A 23,896-nucleotide genomic window follows, 5' to 3' on the forward strand; every position below is an offset into this window, starting at 1 on the left:
GAGCTTTGGTACCACTGTGTCTTTATAGCTGTTGAGGGTCCCCTCCAGCAGCGCGTGATCTCTTTTCCACTCTCTCGCCAGACCTTGAATGAACCTGCGGTGCTCATGGCTGGAACATGGAACATTTAACTCCTCTTGAGTAACCAAATAGGGTGAGGTTCACTGTCTCCCCCTCCTGCTCTTCCCCCATGGACTCTGCAGCTTCGGGCAAGGCTGCTCGATGGTCCTGAAAAAACCCGACATATTATTATAGAATACAGCGATACCGAACATGGGTACATACAAGTGCATTTGGAAAGATATGGTTTGGCTAAAACAGCCATTTTTAAAATATCTCTTTATTTAAAGAATATTTTAGCAAGACAAAAAAAAATAAACAAAACAGAGGCTCTGATCCACAAACTGGTGCTAAGCTTTAGAAGGCCTTTATTCCCAGGCTCATGAATGAGAGGTGAGACATGCTACAGTTTATCACTCTTGTGGAGCAATTACAATTCGGATGACCTCTCATTTTCAAGTATGTCCTGTGCATAGGGTGACCATAATTTCCCAGAACAAACCGGGACGAATTTTGCGTGTTGCGTGAATGGCATGGCCAAACGCACATGCATGAACGGCAAGCGCCCATCGTGCATGCGCATGAGCCGCTGGCAACTTGCCAGCCACACATGTGCAATGGGCGCTTGCGTGCTGCACATGTGCGATCGGTGTTTGCCAGTCACCACCACACACGCCAATGACATGGGCCTCTTCTATACCATATCTTTCTGGGGATGAATTTCGCACATGCGCAAACGGCAACCGTCCATTGCGCATGCGCACGAGCTGCTGGCAACTTGCCAGGCAAGGTATTCGCAATGGGTGCTTGCCAGATGCGCATGTGCAATTGGCACTTGCCAGCCGTTCGTGTGCATGCGCAATTGGCACTTTCCAGTTGCGCATGCGCAACCGCACTTGCCCGCAGCTCGTTCGCATGCACGATTGGCCGGCAAGTGCTAATTAAAACCTGGACATTTTTTTTTAAAGTCGGGGACCCAGGACAAAGTCCAAAAAAACAGGATGTCTGGTCACCCTACCTGTGCGCACCGGTATGTGAAGTATTTTTAAAGTGACTATTTCTAATATGATTGCAATGGTAATCATCAGAAGTCTGAAATGTATTTAGACAGGAACATGATTTGAGGGACATGGATCAATAGCTAAAGCAGTGAGTTTATCGCTTGCAGAAGGAAGAGCAACAAGATTCTTCAGTGAACCTTAAGATTAGTAGCAGGTTGCTGATGTTGAATCTTAGGAGATAAGTGCAGGGTACAGTGGGTGTTTAGATATCTTTCATAAGATGAATAATCAGGTTTTACACATCTCTACGGTTCTCAAATAGGCAAAGGATAACTTTATACTGATCTATACTGTACATTGGTGCAATGTGGCATGGCAGTGTTTTCTAATCTTATGGGGGCACACATGTAAGCATGTCACATACACCTCAGCTGTATTTGTGAGTGCACTGCAAATAAGACAGTGTTCTGATGTTAAAGGTTGTGACATGCATGAGATTGATATGTAGTATATTACATATGTACTGTATGTATTTTCACTTACCAGATCTACTGTACATCCTCTGTGTCCATCAGCCCCACTACATGGGAGGTGGCAATCATGTAGCTCAGATGCACCTCAATAGGGGTGAGATGCAACAGGCCCAATGGTCCCCCGTCTGTCTTCCTCGCCTGAGCAGCATAGTCAATGTGTTTGACCGTGCGCTTGCTGTCTGCTGAGCACTTTTTGAACATACCCACAGATCTCACCACATTCCCCAGGGCATTAATCTGGGTGAGGATTCTGCCCCCAAATCGGCTGCTTCTCCACGGTGCTGGCGCGGGAACAGAGAGACCTTAACAATTTGAGTGGTCGTCATCCACTCCATTGATTAGGATCTCCAGCTCTTCCTCCATGAATTTGAGGCTTCGAATCCTCCCAGCCTCAATATTGACTTGCACATGAGCTGTACAATGGCAAATTCATATCAAGCCTTGGCGCCCAAGAGATTGTTTAAAGGATATTTTATGGTCAATAGCGGCTTTCGGGTCTGCATCGGAATAACCAGTGAACATACGGGCCACAATATCATTAATGCACTGTTGTGCATTATTTGTTGTTGTTATTATTGTTATTATCGTTTATTTGTAAAGCGCCAACCTATTTGGCAGTGCGGTATATTGGGGTGCAGAGATGTGATAATTACATGAACAGAGTAACACACAAATACGAACAAACGCACAAATTCATGACGTTGGGGTGCCGGGAAAGATTGCTTAAAACAGGGGTCTCAAACTCAGTCCTCAAGGGCTACCAACAAGCCAGCCAGTCCTCAGGGGCCACCAACAAGGGCCATCAACAAGCCACCAATATCACTGCTTCAGCACAGGTGACTCAATCAGGGGCGCAGTTGACTGCACCACTGATTGAGTCACTTGTGCTGAAGCAGGGTTATCCATAAAAGCTGGCCTGCTGGTGGCTCTATGACTGAGCCACCTGTGCTGAAGCAGGGATATCCATAAAAGCTGGCCTGCTGGTGGCTCTTGAGGACTGAGTTTGAGACCCCTGGCTTAAAGAAAGATAAAACAGAAAGCAGGATTGTAGCTTTAAGGGGATACACATCAATTTGTTTTGGCAAACCAGGGACAAGTACTGTAAATAGCCACTGAACAATGTAATTGTCAATGTCAATAAATTAGGGTTTTAATTGGTTGCATGTAGATAACTACATGGTGTAAGTATTTTCAAATCATTTTTTTTTTTTAACTGGTACTTACCATGGACAACAAAAGCTTTGGCAGGTTTTTTCCAACACATTATCTAATAGCTTTTGGCGATGAGACCGTTTGCCAGTCCAGATACATTGTTAGCTTAAATTATGATCACGATCATTTCTTTGTAAAATGCTGACATATACCACGGCGCGGTACAATAGCTTCACTCTCTCTTTGTTTTCGAAGTCATTATTAAACCATCATCCGTGAAACAGATACACACAAGGAGCTGCTACTGTACGCTTGCCAGCAGCGTTCTCAATGAAAAGCAATAGATAGTCATTTTGTGACAGGAGACAAATAAGTAAGACAGGCCATTGGCCAGAGTCAATCACCCTTAAAGTAATGAAGCCAATTACACTGATGTAGCAAGTTCTTCTTCTATTTTTTTTGGGACCCCAAACTTTAAAAGTCCCAAATGAAACGGTTTAACTTTAGGCTGGCGAGCAGCACAGCAAATAAAAGTACTCGGTGTCCCTCAATATTTCTGGCTACCAGGTTGGCGCTGGTGCTGTAAGCACACTGCTGTAATTCCGATAGAACTGAAGCTTTTATCCCCGCTGTTTCCAAGGAGGGAGAATAAAGTGATTTCCTTTCTCACCAGTTTAGATTTTTTGGAAACTTTTTTTTTTTTTTTTTTTTTATCCCCCCTCCACAAAAGAAAACAAAGTTGTGCTTAGGGAGATTTGTAACTGCTTTTAAAAAGTTTTTAAAGCCTATAATAGCTTCCAAAGCAGCCCCATTATAACCTTAGAAGCTTTTAGGAAATAATTTAATGATAGACTGTTGAGCTAAATAACTACCAATATGGTTAACCCATTCAATTCCAAGGGGCAGGAATGGGTGGCTATATTTACAGACGTGGCAGACTTTATCGCCCACGTTGACGCAGAATAAGACACGAAAAGAACATTGTAATGCACATTGTTTTCCACGTTGTTTTCCACAGCGCATGTTACCGCTGCATCAAATATGACACTGGCGTTAACGCCATGGCTCGCGTTAAAGAGTGCAGTAACGTCTGCTGCATCTGGTGTTTAACTCATCCAATGCAATCCGACTTTTAGTTTAACTCCTTCAATACTGGGGGGGGGGATCAGCAACGTGTTCCTACTTTTAGCCCAATAGAGGAAGGTAACACGTTTTAATGTCTCCCCGCTGCAATTTCACTATTAATATTATGTATTCGGGTTTTCACTTGATAATATACCTACTTTGAATCCAAGACTGGTACTCTGTTTGATCAAATTGAACACAGTGTGCTCATTTGCATGTCATTACCCAGAATCCCTGGGTGCAGTCAGCAGGGCCGGCCGGAGAGGAAGGGAGCGTGGGGCCTCTGGCGGTGCGGGACCCCAGACGGCTGTCTTACCGTAAGGTCGGCCCTGGCTGCAGTGGAAGCATTGCTTGCTAAGCGATAATGGCGATAGGTAGGATTGCAGACCTGACTGAGACATGCAAATAAATGTACTCACAAGTGGTATTTGTATTTGCTGTTCCCAGTACGGTTTGTGTCACATCTTTACTCCCCATAACTTATTTTGGGTCTGTTTGAAAAAAGTTAAATCAACATGACTACACAAAACGTGAATCACGAGGTTCCCATGTTTCAGAAGAAACCAAGGTGCCATATACAACAACATTTCCATAGAGCTAATAAGTGAGGGACATGTCACTGTGACACTAATTTGCTGCCAATGTCTGTAGCTCACAGTTGCCACCAGCTCTTCCCCTGTGAATGGCTCAATAATCAGGGGGAAGGGGTCTTCCAGGATAAGGAGCTGGCGGTCCAGCTCTGTGGACCCCTGAGTTCAGGTATGAAGAAGGAATGTATGATGGACTGCGGTGTTAAATGTATTAGTGCTTTCTACTGCATAAAACCTGATGTACTCAAGCTCCAATTACAATATACAGTATTTCTGTAAGGATGTTTCATAGACTTGGGGGGAGGATCGTCTAATTTATCAATTGGGGAAAAGAAAATCCATGTAGAGGGGACTGTACTGTACATGTAATCTCTTTAGTGCTTAAGGGGGCAACAAAACATTATTACCTTTAGTTTAGCATCTGCAGCGCAGGTAAACTGCTCGTTGTGCTACTTTTATTCTACACAGGTATAAATATAGCTGAGCTTTCAATATCTCACAAGACGTTCCTTCAGGTGCATGTAACCACTGCCAAGATAATGCATTGTGGGCTACCCCAGCACGGCATACCTGTAGGTCGAACTAGAAGGCAACACAAAGGCGAGAAACCCATTTCCACTGAAGGTTCAACTTCTGACCCCTTCAACACGTGGAAAATGTTGTGTAATACCTTCTCGTACAAAAAAATATTCCCTCTCTTCACTAAACCATTTACTTCTACGGCGTTGGAGAGCACGAAACAGACACTGAATTAATGAGGCTGTTGATGTTTCATTGATCTTTTTAAAATGTTTCTATAGGATGCTGGTAATTTTATGTAGGGTTTTGCCTTGTGGGGCTGCAAAAAGGGCACAAGTGGCTTTTGGGTTTAAGCGAGGGCCGCCCATATGTCATTCTGATTATATTAAGTCATTGACATTGACTTCACTGGAACAGCGACTGCCAATAATGTTTCAAACTGTTGTATATCCTGCGTTTTACATTCTACTTTATATTACAGTCTGTAATGTATGCCTAGAATTATTTTAGCACCTTTACTTAATCTGGTGTTCAATTACTCCCAATGGCAACATTTTAACCTGATATTCAATACTCCTCTCCAGTTAATACTCGGTTGAATAAAGCTAGACTTGCATATAAAAAGAAAGTTTACATTCTGGTTGGGTGGTCGCACCTTTTTGTTTGGTAATGTTTTTTGGCCAACAGATAGGGTAGAAGTTAGCACAGGCCACTGGTGGGATATCAAATTAAACACGTTTCCAATATGAGCTGTAAATTGTGCTATTACCAGAGGTAGGTGTACATGTGGAAATCTCACAGGTTCTAACATGTTCCCTGCCCTGATTTATTTTTACTGCTCATGAGATTTAGAACACCTACTCTTGCCAGGAACTTTTCCTCTAAAATTATCACATTATGAAAGCTTGAAAATCTGTGGGGTTTTTTTTATAATTTTTTTTTTTAAAGCAGCAGTGCTACCTATTCAGCTACTATTTAATACGCCATATGTGTTTCAATACAATCTTTAGCATTTTAGTACCCAATAACAGTCCCTGGTTACATATACAGCTTCTAAAATGCCAGATTGTGGAGCTCGCAGCTGTAGGTACCTCCAACTTGCCACGATATCAATATGAGGAGTTTAAGAAGACATCAATACAATATGCTACCCTGAGCATCTTCTTACTGCTTCCCTCCACATTATTGGTGCTTTATCTCTTGCTCTCAAATCTTCTTAAGTATCATTACATTAAAAATCCTTTGTGGTTCATTTAACAAAATCAGTTGTGTAGTATTAGATAATACTGCATTTAATAAAAAAGTGTTTCACTCTTTATGCCCTTTTTAATGATTTTTAATATATTAAGCTTCCTCGGCAACTATTTAGGAAGCCGCTGCACTTCCTCTTCTGAAATAGGCAGCCATGCTGTGAAACCTGGAAAGCAGACTGTTCACAGATCAATTGACAGCTTCGATCAGGGGTGGGCAAACTTCAGGTGCTGCGCCCCCCCCCCCCTGCCTGCTCTCCCCCAGTGCTCGCGCCGCCCCTTACCGTTGTTCCGGGGTCATGTGAGGTCACGTGACCCCCGTGCCTCGTTGCCCAAAGACGGCTGAATCGCAGTAAGTAAGTTACAGAGGCCTCGCACGGTCCCCGACATTTCATTTAAATGCTTTGGGGAAGAGCGCGGGGCCTCTGCAACCGCCGCCCCCCTCCCCCCACCCCCAAAAAAAACCTTGCGCACCCCTGGCTTAAATAATTGCATTGCTATAAATGTACAAAAAACTGCTGCATTTATTAGAAGGGAAAAAAAAACAGACAACAGGTAATGTCTTTTTACTTAAGGGAGTCTCCTGTGTGATGCAGGAACATGCTGAGTGATCTGAGAAGGATGCTAGCCAGACTTAATCTCCACTTTATGTCAAATATTAAAGCAATACTGCATTCCCTCATTTTTTTGTGTTTCCCCCCCTTATTTTTACATGTTAAGCATGTGGCAATGTATAATTCTACATTCTTACCTAAGACGGAAATCGTTTGGTGCTCCTGTTATAAATCTATAAAAATCCTGATTGTGTGAGTAACATAATGGCTGCTTCAGTCAGTGTAACTCAGCAGCTACAATGTATCCTTATATTATTAAGGTAACATTGCCTATTGTTACAGTTTACAGCTCAAACTGCTGAGACTATTGGCAACAAATTATCCCAAACAGGGAAGTGTTGCAAAAACCTTACACTGCTTGGGTGGTGGGCTTTAACCTGCTATAGAAATGAAAGGCATTAAGAGTTGAACAATAATTAAAAAAAAATTGCAATAAATATTATCTAATACTTCAGGACTGATTTATTAAAAAAAAAACATCTAAGATTTCCTGCTTTAAACAGAGGAATGGTACAGAACCTCACTAAGAACAGTAACTCCCTGCACGCTGGGCCTTTTATTTTTTATGTTCAACATATCTTAATAAAATGGTGATTGTGTCACTGTTGCACAAACACACAATGGGGGTTATGTACTAAAGCCTCCTCGCCACAAGTCCAATGCAAAGAAATTGCACGAGACTTATTCAACGAAAAACCACAGTTCCTTTTCTTTGATAAATCCTGTGCTGTTTTTTGCACAGGTTTTGCAGTCTGGAGACTTTAGTAACCAGATCACTAAGAGGACTATGAATAATATGGGAAAAGAACATTGCGAAAAATATTAATTCTCACGTAAAATCCTTCGTGGCATATGTTGTCGTATCATTATTCATGTTCTTGTCTTTGCGCACGTTTTCTTACTCTTTGTGTGGTGCGCGTCCTGTTCATACATATGAACACATCAAGAGCTGTTTGCTTCTACTGTAGTGCCGACGAGTGTTCTAAAACAAATCCGGGGCAATCACCAACAAGACCCAGGTACATGCTGGGTACATGCTGGGTACATGCTGGGTACATGCAGGGTACATGCTGGGTACATGTTGCAACATATCAGTGACATTTCTGCAGACAGACTAATGGCCCATCGGATTAACAGCGGGGGTCCCTGGCAGTCCTATTCAAACTGAATGGGACTGCCAGGGACCCCTGCTGTGTTAATCCGATGGGCCATTAGTCTCTGCAGAAATGTCACTGAAATGTTGCAGCATGTACCCAGCATGTACCCAGCATGTACCCAGCATGTACCTGGGTCTTGTTGGTGATAGCCCCAGATTTTCCAAGGCAAGTTTTAGAATACTCGTCGGCAACACCTGTACTTACATTTGTCTTTTACGCCAAGAAAAAACTTGACGTACAATTTTGACGCATTTATGGTGCAAAAAAGGGGCACGTAAATAAGGTTTAATATTACATATCATTTACACGTGTGCACCACAGATAACATCCATACTTCACCCCTAGCGTCATTTTTCTTTGTGAAAAAGAAGTTGCCGGACACACCACAAACACCCTCACCCTCACCCCCTCCCCCCACCCCCACACACACACACACACAGATTGGCTTTATATATTGGTGCACAGAGATGCACTGCAAGGTATTCCTCTATGCGTCTGTTTTACAACAAACTCACTTATAGTGACGCTTTACACGTAGCCTCCTGAGGGTTAGATGCACAGAAGTCCATCACTTTTGCACTAATAACGATCATTACTGAAATCAGGAACGGGCATTATTTTTCTTCCGCTTAACTGGTATCCTCAAAGCCAGTGAGATGCAACAATGACGTCCGCTAGCAAAACCACTATCGTTACGTTACCTGTATGAACGTGGATGATCATAGCGTGGGGACGCATTAAAGAGTGCACACGCGCATTAGAAAAAAGTCTAATCAGCACATGTGCATTTGTGACATGTTGCCCAACATAACGCCCATAATACACATTACACAAACTGAATAACCCGCCATATCAGCCAAACAGACAAAGGGTTAACATGGCTGAGCAGACATCTATCTCGTCTGCTGGATCAATAAGTTTGGTGGCTGTAGGTAGATGTACGAGATTCATTTGCTAGTGAATACAGATATGCTGAATAGGAGTAAAAAAAAAAGAAAAGTAAATCCACGCATATTGAAAACGAGTCAATCTAGGTGATTTATTATTATTATTATTTTTAAATCTTAGTAACATAGAAACTGCTGCTAAATAAGGAGCACTTTGGCCCACCTAGTCTGCCCATTTGCCTACCTGCTATGAAACCTCAAATCCCCTTTGATCCCTTGGCTCTTTCTTTCCACATGCAGAATACGACGGTGCCTGCCCCATGCAGTTTTAATATCATTCTTTGTATTCATCTCTGTCCCCGGGGGCTGGTCCCACATCAAATATAAAGAATGAAACGATTTCTCTTCAAATTAAATTGGGAATTAAATGTGAGGGTGAAACACACCGACATAACCTACAATTAATAAAAATTCCTGCCTTTGTTTTTCTGGCAGAAACGTAAGATTTTATTTTACGGTCTCTTGATACTTGTGGGGGGGGGGGGAGAAATGTACAGTAAGTGGATACTTAATGTCAGTTTGAATTTTGTTGACTTTTCTAATGGTCTAGTTCTACATTCCGAATAAAGACTTTTTAGCTGCTCTCTGGATAACTGTATTAACTAATTAGAATTACGTGTGTGTGTGTGTGTACACACACACACACACACACACACACACACACACACACACACACACACACACACACACACACACACACACACACACACACACTATGTACATATACACATATTCTAATATTCAGGCTGTAAAAATCCACTTGTCTACTCATCCAGGACTATTGTAGAATTAGCTCGGAGGGAGGGACGTGGCTGCTGCAGGATGTCTTCAGAAGCAGAGCTGATAATCACTGCTCTGCTTCCTGAAGTTGCACCCTATAAAGCCTTGCATAGTGCTATGCAAGACGGACTAGTGGCTTCCTGCACTGTACCGGTGCAGGCAGGATACACGTAGTAAGACTCACCGTCTCCAGTGCCGTGGTCAAGGCAGCAAAAAATCTGCGCGCCAGAGACAGTGTCTGCCGCAATCACGCCGTGGGAGGGGGGAGAATTTTTCCGTATGGGACCCTCCGGAGACAGTAAGCTTGGCTACATCTGTACATGTTTCCAGCCCTGCTAATATTACACCCTATGCAATACAGTTAACCTGGTACTGCCTGGTACAAGAATGTGAGCCTCTTATAGTAATATGTTCTCCCATTCTAAAGTTCTCTGACATATAGTATAACTTCTAATTCATACTGTATATAGCCACATTAAATCCCTACACACAAAAACTTAATGTTTTTAGGGTTCTATGTATCAAGGAAAAAGTGGTGCAATTCGGGGGCAAAAAACGGTTCCAGATGTATCAAAGAAATGAAAAAAAAAAAAAAAACTTTGAAAGCAATAGGATTATTTTCATTTATACTTGGAATATACCACTTTTGCATTGATGCATACCGTAGATCCCTTACTGTCTTGTTTCTAAGACGCAGGGAGATAACTATGTTGGCAAGTGTCGCAAATGACAATTCCGACAGCGGTCGCATCACAAATAGTGTATTTACCCTTCTGCTAATCCGTCCTCCTAATCATACAGGCTAAAGGGATGGCAGAGAGTAAAGGCGCTGAGACACTGAGTATGAAGCAGGGGAGCCTGGTTCAATTCCTGGTGTCGGCTCCTTGTGACCTTGGGCAAGTCACTTTATCTCCCTGTGCCTCAGGCACCAAAAACATAGATTGTAAGCTCTATGGGCAGGGACCCGTGGCGGCAACAATTCTATGTACAGCGCTGCATACACTGCCAGCACTATACAAGAATAAACTATTATTATAATATAGTAGCCAATTAACAAAAGGTTCTTTAATATTCCCCTGAAATAAAACTACAAACCACTTGCTAACCGCATTGATTCCTTTTCTTTTAAATAGAGCAAGTGGCTGCTCTCCCATATTGGACATGTTAGGAGTAAGCACGCAGCCAGCATAATGTACAAAACAGGAAGAGAGCCCGCGCTGTCCTTACTCTGCCTTGTCCCCGTGTTACAGCTGACGTGCTAATACATTACAGATTCTCTCTCTTCTATTCACAGAGTGCTTACCGCAGGACCGGCATGCCTTTTTTAGCCTGCTAATGTGGACGTTGCAGAAGGAACCGGAAGAGAGAGGGTTATATTAAGGTGATCTCTCTCTCTTCCTCCGGGAAGAGAGAGGAAAGTTAAAGCCGGCTCCCTACACGCCAGTGAGTGGGACGGCTTGTTGTGACTGTAGACTGACTGCATGTCTCATTTTCCAGCCCCCTCAATCGTTGTTCTTGTTTACTAGCTGGAACATTTAGTTAATTAATGGCAGGATGTTTGGGATGGTGTGTAGGTGGGGGGAAGAATGCACATCGCACAATTTTTGACATTGGCAATGGGTTGGCTGCCATCAGCCCACAGATCCAACGTACACACAGTCATTTCTTATTTTAGGTGGAGTCGTTTTTTGAACGAGTAATGTTTTCAGAGGCAGGATGGGGGATCAAGGGAAGTGACGCGAGGCTATTTTATTTTCTGCCCATTGTGTAAACAAAAAGAAGTATTTCTTTATTCTATGTACGTTTCTTTTTTCCTTCTATTAATGCTGATATTTCCAATTATCTAATTAATGCTAATGTTTCAGTTTCATAAATGTACTTCCAGTCTGAGCTTTTGTTGTTCATCGCAAATAAATATGTGACTGAAAATATGGCTGTTATTTACCATATTTAATTAATAAATAAATACAAAAATCTGTGTTTAATTCCGATTACTATATTGTAACTAAACTGAAGTTTTTTTAATTTATTTTTTTATTGGGTCCACATAGGCAAATGGGAAGATGCTAGTGGAGCCCAAGGAATTACTGTGGTAGTTCATCTCTTGTGTGTGTCTTTTATTTATTGAAATGATCTTGAAATAATTATTTCCCCCCATTTTTTTTGGCTACTATAAGTGACACAAATAGAATAAGAATATATGGCAGCGTTGTGTGGGAGGCTAATTCTGTCAGATTCACGGGATGCCGATGATCCACCCGCGTGGCAAACGTTTGGAAAGGCAGAGTGCACCTTCAAAACGCAGCGGGGGTCACCAGGTGCCTCCGACACATGGGCTTTTACAAGAATCCTGCTGATCATGGAAATGCATGACAGAAAGTTCTAAATTATGAATTTAGCAAAAGACACTAAAAGGGAACATGACCTGAAGGGATGTTAAAGTCTGCCTGGTTATGCTGCAGTGAAGTATCGTCGCACCGTTGCCTGCAGTACAGCACGTTGTTCTGTTTTCTCACGCCACCGTGAAGGTTGGACATAGGGAAGCGGCTGCTTTATTGGAATTGGGGAAATTAGCAGCAATGGAACCAAGAGAAAAGAAAGCACAGTGAGAGAACGCGTGGACAGGGTGGAAGTAAAACTTGCAGGCCCATTTACTCCTTTAAAAAAAAAATGACATGTTGGGTCAAGTAGCACTAGACAGTGGGTCAAAAACGATAGCAAAATAATTTGATGGACCATTATGAATGCGAAATATATAGAGCGAGAGAACCTCGCTCCAACTCTGAGTGTTTATAAAGAGTGGAGTGTGCTAACTGGGATATGTTCACAGAGCAAAGAGATCCCTTCAGTGTGCACTCCACTAAACACAGTTAAGGAGATTTAGGTACTGTGACAAACAGCTTACTCCGGGGCTCCGCTGCTTGTCCGGGACGGTTAGAACACGGTCTTTTGGGGTAGGTTAAATGAGGAGGCGTCACGTACTGTTCCTTTAAACAGGCTGTGCCTGGTTTATTCAGTCCCAGGCACTGAGACTGCCACAGTGCATACAACAAAACACATCAAAACAAAAGCTGCTCACCTGAGCGATAACTTAACTTAGATTTCCCTAACTCAGGGTGGAAGTGGCTTTTCCACTTTCCAACAACAAAACAAGGTACTTTTGCAGAGTTAGCCAAATGAACAGAACAATTGAACCTGTGTGGGGAAGGGGCTTCTCCCCACTGTGTTCAGCAGCCTTCCAGGCTCTGGAGAAGAGACAAGAGCAAACAGGAAATCAGTCTTACATACCTGATTTCTAATTAGCATGACAGGTGACAGAAATCCCTCAGTTCCAGCGCTTGCCCAAAACTGTGGGATGGAGTGCATGTATTATAAGGCTGCACTCCCAGGCCAGACAGGATAGAAACTGTTCAGTATCCTGGGAGCCCTATATATGGAATTTATTACCATCCCCTGGTTTCTGTCACATATCCTCCCCCCCAGCTCAGACCCTGAGGGATGAGCGACCATGGATATTAGGGAGTGCATCCTTGACAACCCGTCAGCATTGCCATGTTTGTGCCCTGACCTGTGTTCCACAGAAAATTTAAAGGGTTGTAGGCTTAGGAACCACCTGGTCACTCTAGCATTCTTTTCCCTGTTTTGACACATCCAGGTAAGGGGTGCATGATCTGTGACCAACCGGAATTTTCTCCCCAACAGGTAGTATTTGAGCGTCTCTACAGCCCACTTTATTGCGAGACACTCTTTCTCTACTATGGAGTAATTTTTCTCCTGGGGATTTAGTTTCCTACTTAAATAAAGGATGGGGTGTTCCTCCCCTTGAGACTCCTGGGAGAGTACCGCCCCCAGCCCTACCTCAGATGCGTCGGTTTGGACTACGAACTCTTTGGAGAAGTCAGGTGTGACCAACACTGGTTGGGCACAGAGAGCTTCTTTCAGGCTTCTAAAGGCCTGTTCGGTTTCGGGGGACCACTTTACCATAAGTGGTCCTCTTGCTTTTGTGAGGTCGGTTAGTGGGGTTGCCTTAGTTGCAAAATTGGGAATAAACCTTCTATAGTACCCAATTAACCCCAAAAAGGTCCTTACTTGTTTTTTTGTAACTGGCCTTGGCCAACCTTGTATCGCCTCCACTTTGAGTGTTTGGGGTTTGAGTAAACCTCTGCCAATAGAATACCCCAGATACTTGGCCTCCTCCAGACCAATGGTGCATTTAGCGGGGTTAGCAGTTAGTCCAGCAGACCGAACTGCGTCGAGCACAGCTTGGACCTTTGGAAGGTGGGATTGCCAATCTTCACTATGGATTACCACATCATCCAGGTAGGCAGCAGCATACCGAGCATGTGGTTTTAAAATTTTATCCATCATTCTTTGGAATGTGGCGGGAGCTCCATGTAAGCCAAAAGGCAGCACCCTATACTGAAAGAGGCCGTCTGGGGTTGAGAAGGCTGTCTTTTCTTTTGCCCTTTCTGTGAGGGGAACCTGCCAGTACCCTTTTGTTAGGTCTAGGGTTGTGAGATATCGGGCTTTGCCCAGTCTCTCTACAAGTTCATCTACCCTGGGCATAGGGTAAGTATCAAATTTTGACACCGCGTTTAGTTTCCGGTAGTCATTACAAAACCTTGTTGTACCATCTGGCTTTGGGACTAAGACTATAGGGCTGTTCCACCCACTTTGGGATTCCTCAATTACGCCTAGTTTTAGCATTTTTTTAACCTCTAAACTTATAGCCTCTCTTTTGGCCTCTGGGATTCGGTACGGTTTAAGGTTAACTCGGACCCCCGGTTCAGAGACTAGGTCATGTTCAATTACGCTAGTTCTACCTGGCTGTGTAGAGAAGATTTCTTTGTTTCTGCTCACTAAATTCTGAACCTCTTGTTTCTGATGAACAGACAGGGTTTCAGCTATGCTAACCTCTGGGTCAGTTTCTTGACTCTCTGACGGACCTGGGGTTACTAGGGTTGACAAGACTTCTCTATCTTTCCAGGGCTTGAGTAGGTTTATATGGTAAATTTGCTCAGGTTTCCTCCTACCTGGCTGTCTTACCTTATAATTTACTTCTCCCACTCTTTCCAAGACCTCATATGGCCCATGCCATTTAGCAAGGAATTTACTTTCCACGGTGGGAACCAGAACTAGTACCCTATCACCTGGAAAAAAAATTCTGACCCTAGCACCCTTATTATACGTATTCCTCTGTGCTTCTTGAGCTTTCTCCATGTGTTCCCTCACTATGGGTAGGACTGCAGCAATGCGGTCCTGCATCTGGGCAACATGCTCTATTACACTTCTGTAAGGGGTAACCTCGTGTTCCCAAGTCTCTTTGGCTATATCCAGTAAGCCCCTTGGGTGTCGGCCATACAATAGTTCAAACGGGGAGAAGCCTGTGGATGATTGGGGAACTTCCCTAATGGCAAATAACAGGTACGGTAACAAACAATCCCAGTTTTTCCCATCTTTATCGACCGCCCGCCGTAACATGCTCTTTAAGGTTTTATTGAACCTTTCCACTAAACCATCTGTTTGTGGATGATAGACTGAGGTTCTGAGATGCTTGATTTTTAGGAGTTTACATAACTCTTTTGTTACTTGGGACATAAACGGTGTTCCCTGGTCAGATAGAATCTCTTTAGGAATTCCAACCCGGGAAAACAGAACTACTAACTCTTTTGCTATGTTTTTGGCCGAGGTGCTACGTAGGGGAACTGCCTCTGGATATCGGGTGGCATAATCTAATATTACCAATATATGCTGATGTCCCCTAGCAGACTTTATTAGGGGTCCTACTAGATCCATAGCAATCCGGTCAAATGGTACCTCTATTATGGGAAGGGGTACCAATGGGCTGCGGTACGCCTTGAACGGGGCGGTGATCTGACATGCTGGGCATGAGGAACAATAATTCGTAATTTCTGCCAGAACCCCAGGCCAATAGAAGCTTCGGAGAACCTTTTCTTTTGTCTTTTCCACCCCTAGGTGTCCCCCCAATGGATGACTATGTGCGAGGTGTAACACTACATTACGGAATGTCCGTGGTACCAACAATTGTTTAGTTGTAACTGATTTTCTTTTATCAACCCGATATACTAGGTCGTTCTCTACCTCGAAGTAGGGGTAAGCAAGCGACCTATCTGGTTGGCCAAGAGTACTATTCAGGTCCCGTATATTTCCCCTTGCTACCTCTAATGTGGGGTCCTCCCACTGGGCCTTCTTAAAACTCCCAGGACTGACCTCTAGGTCAGCGAGGGTCTTATCCGGTTCTGGGGTGGTAAGTGTCTGATCAACATCCTGATTTGGGGTATTCCCTACCAAAGTAGTGATGGGGAAGGGAATTTTACAGCACTCCTCCTTTTCCCCCTTCTTATTTGGGCCCTCGTCAACCTCCATTTCTGAAAACGGGAAAGGATTTATTTCTTCTAATACTTCGTTATGGTCCGCTATTGAACTCTGGGCGCTATTCTGAGCGGGGGACCACATTTTTAGAAAATGGGGAAAGTCGGTCCCTATTAACACATCATGTGCCAGTTTGGGTACAATACCCACCTTGAAATCTAAAGAACCAAACTCTGTTTAAAAAAAAACATCAACAGTGGAATATTCATGATTATCCCCATGTATACAACAAATTGCCATTCTTTGTGAACTGTTTCCCTGTTTCTTCTTAATGGGCAAGAGGTATTCGGACACTAGTGTGACCATGCTCCCAGAGTCCAGAAGTGCCCGAACCCTCCTACCATTAACCTTTACAAATGCCCACAGATGGTTATTCAAGGGGTCCTCTGGGCTAGGGCGCATACATTGGGACAACAGCGAATAAGGTTCCACGCTGTTGCATTGCATGGGCTCATCATTTAGTGGGCAGATTTTTGCTGTGTGGCCCCTCTCATGACAATTTACACATTTAGGTACATAGTCTGTGTCCCACTTAGAGCCTTTTCCCGGCTCCCCATGTTGGCTATTGCCCTTAGTGTGCGAACCACTGTTGCTGGTGCTGCGTGAAGGTGGTCGCCGCTCTTCAGCTCCCCTTAACCCCGGTACCCTTTTACCGTCTCTGGAAGAGTCCTGGAACCTCGGGTAGTGGGGTTGCTCCACGACTGGGGGTTGCGGGTGCTCTCCTGCTGCATTGTACCTTTCTACGAGGGCCACAAGCTCATCCGCATTGTGGGGGTCACTCCGACTGACCCAATGGCGTAAGGCAGAGGGAAGTTTCCTCAAGAACTGGTCCATGACCAACCGTTCCACGATGTGGCTTGCTGAGTTGATCTCGGGTTGTAGCCACTTCCGGGCGAGGTGGATGAGGTCATACATCTGGCTTCGGGTGGCTTTATCCATCGTGAAGGACCATGCGTGAAACCTTTGGGCGCGAACAGCCGTGGTTACGCCGAGGCGGGCGAGGATCTCGAACTTCAATTTTGCATAGACGTTAGCTTCGGCTGGCTCTAGATCAAAGTAAGCCTTCTGGGGTTCGCCGCTTAGGAAGGGTGCGATTAGACCAGCCCACTCAGCTTCTGGCCATCCCTCTCTCTGTGCCGTGCGTTCAAACGTGAGAAGATAGGCTTCCACATCATCCGAGGGTCCCATCTTCTGAAGGTAGTGGCTTGCCCTGGTCATTTTCGGAACTGGGGCTGCCGCTGCCAGTGGAAGGTTACTGATAGTCCCCCTCAGGATCTCGAGTTCCTGCTGTAAGCCCTGAGCGAACCGCTGTTGCTCCTCTCTCAGCAAGCGGTTTGTCTCTTGCTGGTTTGCATTCGCCTGTTGCAGGGCTTCATTCGCGTCTTTCTGGACAGCGACATTGCGTACCAGCGCACTCACCACGTCTTCCATCTTGTTTGGAGAGAGAGAAAAAAAACTTTTTTTTTTTTTTTTTTAAAGTTCTTTAACCCCCAGACCTTTTAGTGTTCTGCCCGCATTCTCCACCATATGTGACAAACAGCTTACTCCGGGGCTCCGCTGCTTGTCCGGGACGGTTAGAACACGGTCTTTTGGGGTAGGTTAAATGAGGAGGCGTCACGTACTGTTCCTTTAAACAGGCTGTGCCTGGTTTATTCAGTCCCAGGCACTGAGACTGCCACAGTGCATACAACAAAACACATCAAAACAAAAGCTGCTCACCTGAGCGATAACTTAACTTAGATTTCCCTAACTCAGGGTGGAAGTGGCTTTTCCACTTTCCAACAACAAAACAAGGTACTTTTGCAGAGTTAGCCAAATGAACAGAACAATTGAACCTGTGTGGGGAAGGGGCTTCTCCCCACTGTGTTCAGCAGCCTTCCAGGCTCTGGAGAAGAGACAAGAGCAAACAGGAAATCAGTCTTACATACCTGATTTCTAATTAGCATGACAGGTGACAGAAATCCCTCAGTTCCAGCGCTTGCCCAAAACTGTGGGATGGAGTGCATGTATTATAAGGCTGCACTCCCAGGCCAGACAGGATAGAAACTGTTCAGTATCCTGGGAGCCCTATATATGGAATTTATTACCATCCCCTGGTTTCTGTCACAGTACCAATATAACCGGGAGTTTGGTATCCCAGAGATGAACACTCTTTTAAATCCCTATTATATACATGTCATGTATTTCTAAGCTGTATTTATTTTAGTGTGCCTATTAAGGTTTGATTTGCACTATCTACCAATATCTCATGAACTGGTTTTGGCGGATGGCAACCAGAAGGGATCTCTTTGCTCTATGTACAGTACGGCTCTAGTACATTTTTTTTAATACCATTGTGAATGGTCATAAGACTCTTACATTTCTGCACTCACAATGCAGAATGTTGCATTATACTGAAGAATATTACAGATTTTCTATAGGATTCAATGACCGTGATAATGCAGAATATGACAGAATATTCCACCATAATGCGCAATAACCTTAGCTACACCTGTACAGATGTAGCAAGACTTAGACTGCGGCCGGGGTGAAGTGAAACGAAGCATGCGTTCACGCTCGGCACGATCAGAGTGATAACTCAATGCGCTCGGGCAGGGTGAGGGTGAGTGCGCACGCGAGCTTGCTGCTTGGCGAGACAGCCACATTTGATTTGGCTGCTCACTGATGTGTCATGTGAGCGGATTGCCCAATGAGGGCAAGCCAGCTGTGTCACGTCATGGCCGCGCACCCCGACAAGCCCCCCCGCGCGCACATCTAGCTGGCCAGAAATCGCCCAGCCAAGCAGAGCGCATGACTTCACAGCGCTCGAGCTCCCAGCCTGGCCGAAGCCTTAGTGTCCCCAGCGCCGCGGACAAAAAAGCAAAAGTCAGCGGTGCTGGTGACGGCGTCTATCGCTATTGCACTGTGGGGGGGGCATGCTTCATAAAGGGGCCCCCCGCAGTTTTAATCTTTCCAGGGTGTGACCAACGCAGTCACGGCGACGATATTCCTAAGGGAGCAAAGCCTAGGCCTAGTCCAGGAGACACAGCTCACTGGACACTACCTGCTGTCTTGCCGCCCTCTGTCTTACTGATTCGTTGGCTCCCTGGCCGTGGAGGATATCCTATCCCTTCTGCTCGAGCCCTATTGCTAGGACTGCCCTATGTGATTTTCCCTCCCCCCAGAGGATCCTGGGACTTGTAGTCCCATGCTGCGTTTGCGGAGCCAAAGCTAGAATGGCCTCTGCACTTCTGACTGTGCATGCGCGCCAAACCACACTGCACATGCTCAACTCCCAAGATGGCCACCCCCACACTCCCGATACTGCGCGGAGCTCCGGCGGGCAACCCGACAGCCCCCTCACCGGAGGTAAGGAGGGGGACTCTGCTCCATCCTCCCCCTGGTGGAGAATCCAAGGTCACTGCTTGGGAACACATATGCAACTTTTATATAATGAAAAATGCAGTTCATCATACAACTTAACTACAGTATGTGCAATACATATAAACCAAGATAAACAGTTCATTGAGCATGGTCATTACAGATGCAAACCTGCTCCGAGACAGCTGCTGAGACTCATCGTGAGGTGCCCCTAACGAATCATACACCATTCTAATTGGAGGGCGTCTCACTCTTTGACTCCGATGAGTCTCCTCTTCGACTTTTTCTTGGGTGGAGAGGCTACCATCGGCTTGAGGCCCTGGCCCTCACATAGGGTGTGAATTGTGATCTACATAGTCTCTAGTAGGAATGAAACTCTGACTCCTTGGGTCGAGTGGTCGGCTTGTTGAAGCCGCTGGGGAGGGTACATGGGCAACGGGCCCATTGCCCGCTACTTCTTCTGGTGATGCCCACCAGTCTCTGTTTGTGGTGGCAGTGGTTCCTTCCAAATGATCCTGATTATTGTCTGTTACAGCATCCGAGGTTTCACTGCACTCCTCCGTTTCACTTTCCGGCACTACTGAGGATGGTTCGGGTTAACTTTCCTCCACTTGAGAAATAGGTAGCAAGTGATTCTGATGCCAGACCCTTACCCTTCAGTCTGCATCTTGGATGCGATATACAGGAAGGCCCGGCATCTGTGACTCCACCTCGAAGGGAGCTCACCAGCGGTCTGGTAACTTATGCTTTCCTGGTATTCCTACATTTCGCAAGAGAACTGCGTCTCCAGGTCGAAGTTCCCGATGGCGTACATTATGGTCATACCTCCGCTTGTTATTCTCGTTCAGCTTGGCAGTGGCTTTTTCCTCCAACTGATATGCTCTACTGAGGTTATCCTGGAGCCATTGCATATATTTGTAGTGCGTCATGTTCGGCACCCCGTCGGTGGATACTCGGAGCTGAATGTCTAAAGGTAGTCGTGCTTCTCTGCCGGACAGCATAAAATAGAGTGTGTACCCGGTGGATTCATGCCTGATGAAGTTGTAGGCATGCACTAATGGCTCAACATGCTTGCTCCATTCGGCATTCTCAGAGCCCTTCAGAGTGTCTAGCATATCCAGTAGGGTTTGGTTGAACCTTTCCGGCAGGGCATCTCCTTCAGGGTGATCGGGAGTTGTGCTAGACTTCTTGATTATTGAGCAATTTTAGAAGCTCTTTGATCAATTTGCTCTCGACGCCTCTCCCTTGATTGGAGTGCATCTGATTAGGTAACCCGTAATGGATAAAGTATTTCTCTCCACTGATTCCCGCATCTTGCGCCAGAAGAACCTGTCTCTTACTAGTCCGAATGCTTTGTCTACTCCCAGGTGTCCGTGATCTTCGTGCAGAGATCGCAGGACATGGTACTGAAAACTTCTGGGCAGGATGAGTTGTCTCCTATCTGGATGGTTGTGATGGAGACAACCCAGTAGAGCAGGTCACGGTCCATGCGGAACGTGTCCCATTCCCTCATGATGACGGCTATCGTGCCAACAGGAGCACGCTTCATTAAGGAAGGATTGTTTTCTTGAATGACTTGACATATGGCTCTGGCCACCCGGTCTTGCATCTTGTGTATTACTATTTCCTTCCACCTCATTATGGTATTGTAAGGATTCTGCTTTATCCGTGCCGGGTTTTCACTTTGGTCTGGGTTTTTTGTCTCTCCTGCCCTTTCTGCTCTCTCTGGCCATTTTGGGTACTGACAGCCTGATTTATAAAGCTGCAGTTACCATAGGGAGTCGCCGAGCAAAGTTCTGTGTGTTTGCAGCTCCTGTCGGTCTTTGCAGTTATGCCTTATCCTCTTGCTTGTTTTGAATTCCTGTTGCTATCCCGGACCATGACCCGACCTCGCTGCCTTCCGCCTGCCCTGACCTCCGCTTGCCTCCTTGACTTTGCACCTCTGCCGCCAGCCCTTACCTTTGCTTGTCCCCTGAACTTTGCAACTCTGTCGCCAGCCCTGACCCCTGCTTCCATACCGACTACGGATACTCTTACAGGACTCTGTCCTGGGTTGTGGTCGGTTTATTTGTATCCCTACCTCAGCCTTGCGGGTCCACCTCCTGATTTGAGACGAGCACAGTCACAGGTATTCTGCGTGATGGACATGCCTTCTGGATGCAGTATGCTGCAGGAAGTGCCTGTGACTGACACCCCAATGAGTCCGCCAGTCGGAAAAGGCTACTTTGTCTTCCACGATAGCCACTGTGGAGCACATGGCCCGAATCCCAGGGCCAGGAATTTCTTCCCTCTGGCCATCGTCTGACATTGTACTCAGTCCAGGCCTCCTGGACAGAGCATATTTTCCGATGTTCAGGGGCCCAGGCTTGTACTTCAGGGTGAACTGATAGTTAGACAGGGCAGCCAACCATCTGTGGCATCTAACTTGGCGGAGGTCAGGATATATGTCAGGGGGTTTGTAAGAGACGTGTTCAGAGGTATGCAATGGAGACTGTTTTAAGGTGAAATTAAAATAAGGCTTTATTTCGCCTGTTGCTTTAAACACAGCAAACATGTAAATCAGCAAACAAAATCTGCTCCACTCTGGCGTATATATACACTTGTGATCCAGTTCTCTCTAACTGCGTGGTTAGCCCAGCGATTCACCTGCCCAAATCATAGAGACATTCATATACTTAGATAGACATAGATAATAGTCTTTAAAAAAAGTCTTATCTGTTAGCTGGGTTGCTTAGAGGGAAGGCTTCTTTGTTCTCCTGGGGTCCACACCCGTGTGTGATAAAGCAATGTCAGGATCCAGGTATAGAAGTATTATCCCCTGTGTCTTGTTGTCAGCTTGCCGCTCAAGACATCTGTCCTTCCTTGGTTCAGCCAAGTTGTGGACTAAGGAATTCTCCTCTGTCTGTCTCGTTGTTCAGCTCACATGTGTGCTCAGGAGTCTCTCTTCCTGTCTCAGAGGCAGGCTTTTTCTAACACCTGTAATCAGCCAGGTGGTGTTAGTTAATTGCCTACCAGCAGTTAACCTCCACACTGCTGGATTAGAGGCACATTTGTGAACAGGAATAAGTCCCCTGTTACAGGGTTATTGTCAGTTCGTACTTCAAAGAAGACCCCATAAAGATAATCGTGAAGCTCATCTACAACAGCCCACTTGAGCGCTAGCAATTCCAGTTTATGGACTGGGTAGTTCTGCTCACTCGCCGTCAGACTACAGCTCACATATGCTACCAGCTGGAGGCCTGCAGGGTATTTTTGGTGAAATACTGTTTCCAGCCTATTGAAGCTGGCATCCACATGTAGAATGTACAGTTGTCCCGGGTCCACATAGGTCAAGACATGGGCTTCAGTGAGGCTCTTCTTCAGCCCCGTGAAGGCCTTCTTGCAGGCGGAAGTCCATTTGTCCCCGAACGGTGTTCGTGGGGTTGTGGCTGTTTGCAGAGACTCTTCTGGGTAGATCTTCAACAGATTGTTGAGGACTTTGGCCTTGCTTGAGTATCCCTCTACGAATCTTCGGTAGTACCCGCAAAACCCCAGAAACGATCGTAGCTCCATCACATTATCTGGTCTGGACCAGTTCACCACTGCTTCAACCTTAGCGGGGTTGGTAGCCACTCCTTCTGCGGACACTATGTGGCCCACATAGGTGCATGAAGTGTGGCAGAAGTGACATTTGTCCAGGGACAACTTCAGGCCTTCTTTTCCCAGTCGATCCAGGACCTTCAGAAGGCGTTCTTCGTCCCCCTCTAATGTTCTTCCGAACACGATGATATCGTCCAGATAGACCAGACATTCCCGGGGATTCATATCACCAATGGTCTCTTCCATTAACCTCTGGAACATTGCAGGTGCATCACAAATGCATTGGGACATCCAGGTGAACTGGTAAAACTCAAGGGGGCAGACAAACACTATCTTCTCATGGTCTTAGGGGCACATGGGTACCTGGTAGCATGCTGAACCACTGACTGCCTGATAAGGTACAGAGGATTTCTTCAATCCACAGCAAGGTATACTGGTCCGGGACCGTGCAACAGTTCAGGGTGTGGTAGTCCACGCACAGGCGCACGGATCCGTTCATCCGCACTACCACAATAGGAGAGGCATATGGGCTACAGGACTCCGTTACGATACTTGCTGTCTCCATCTCCTTCAGGATGTCCCTCATGTCCTCCACATGTCTGGGAGCTATGCGTCTCTCACGCTCCCGATATGGTGTGGCATCATTCAATCGGATCGTGTGTTGAGCACTCTTGCTGCAGCCCACATCCATCTCACTGGTGGAGAACACCTGGCGTTCTGCCAGCTTGTCACTTAGCCGTTTCTTCCACTCCGCGGGCAAAGTCGATTCCCCAAAGTCGAACTGCAATCCGGTAGGGACTTCTCGTACACGAGCCACATTTACATGAGCCAGGGATTC

The 23,896-nt window shown here is 45.6% G+C and overlaps 1 protein-coding gene across 5 annotated transcripts in view; it reads left to right on the plus strand.

The window, feature by feature from the left end:
• Window positions 1–11,682, plus strand: part of SUPT3H (SPT3 homolog, SAGA and STAGA complex component) — a 577,858-nt gene extending 566,176 nt beyond the window's left edge. For all 5 annotated transcript variants that reach the window (XM_075598554.1, XM_075598553.1, XM_075598552.1 and 2 more), the window contains one exon: window positions 11,021–11,682. In XM_075598554.1, coding sequence (XP_075454669.1) covers window positions 11,021–11,062 — 42 coding nt within the window. In that variant the 3' untranslated portion in view covers window positions 11,063–11,682. The remainder of the gene's footprint in view (window positions 1–11,020) is intronic.
• Window positions 11,683–23,896: the final 12,214 nt, after the last annotated feature.

The sequence above is a fragment of the Ascaphus truei genome, chromosome 4 (genome assembly GCF_040206685.1).
Source record: "Ascaphus truei isolate aAscTru1 chromosome 4, aAscTru1.hap1, whole genome shotgun sequence".
NCBI classification, from domain to species: Eukaryota; Metazoa; Chordata; class Amphibia; order Anura; family Ascaphidae; genus Ascaphus; species Ascaphus truei.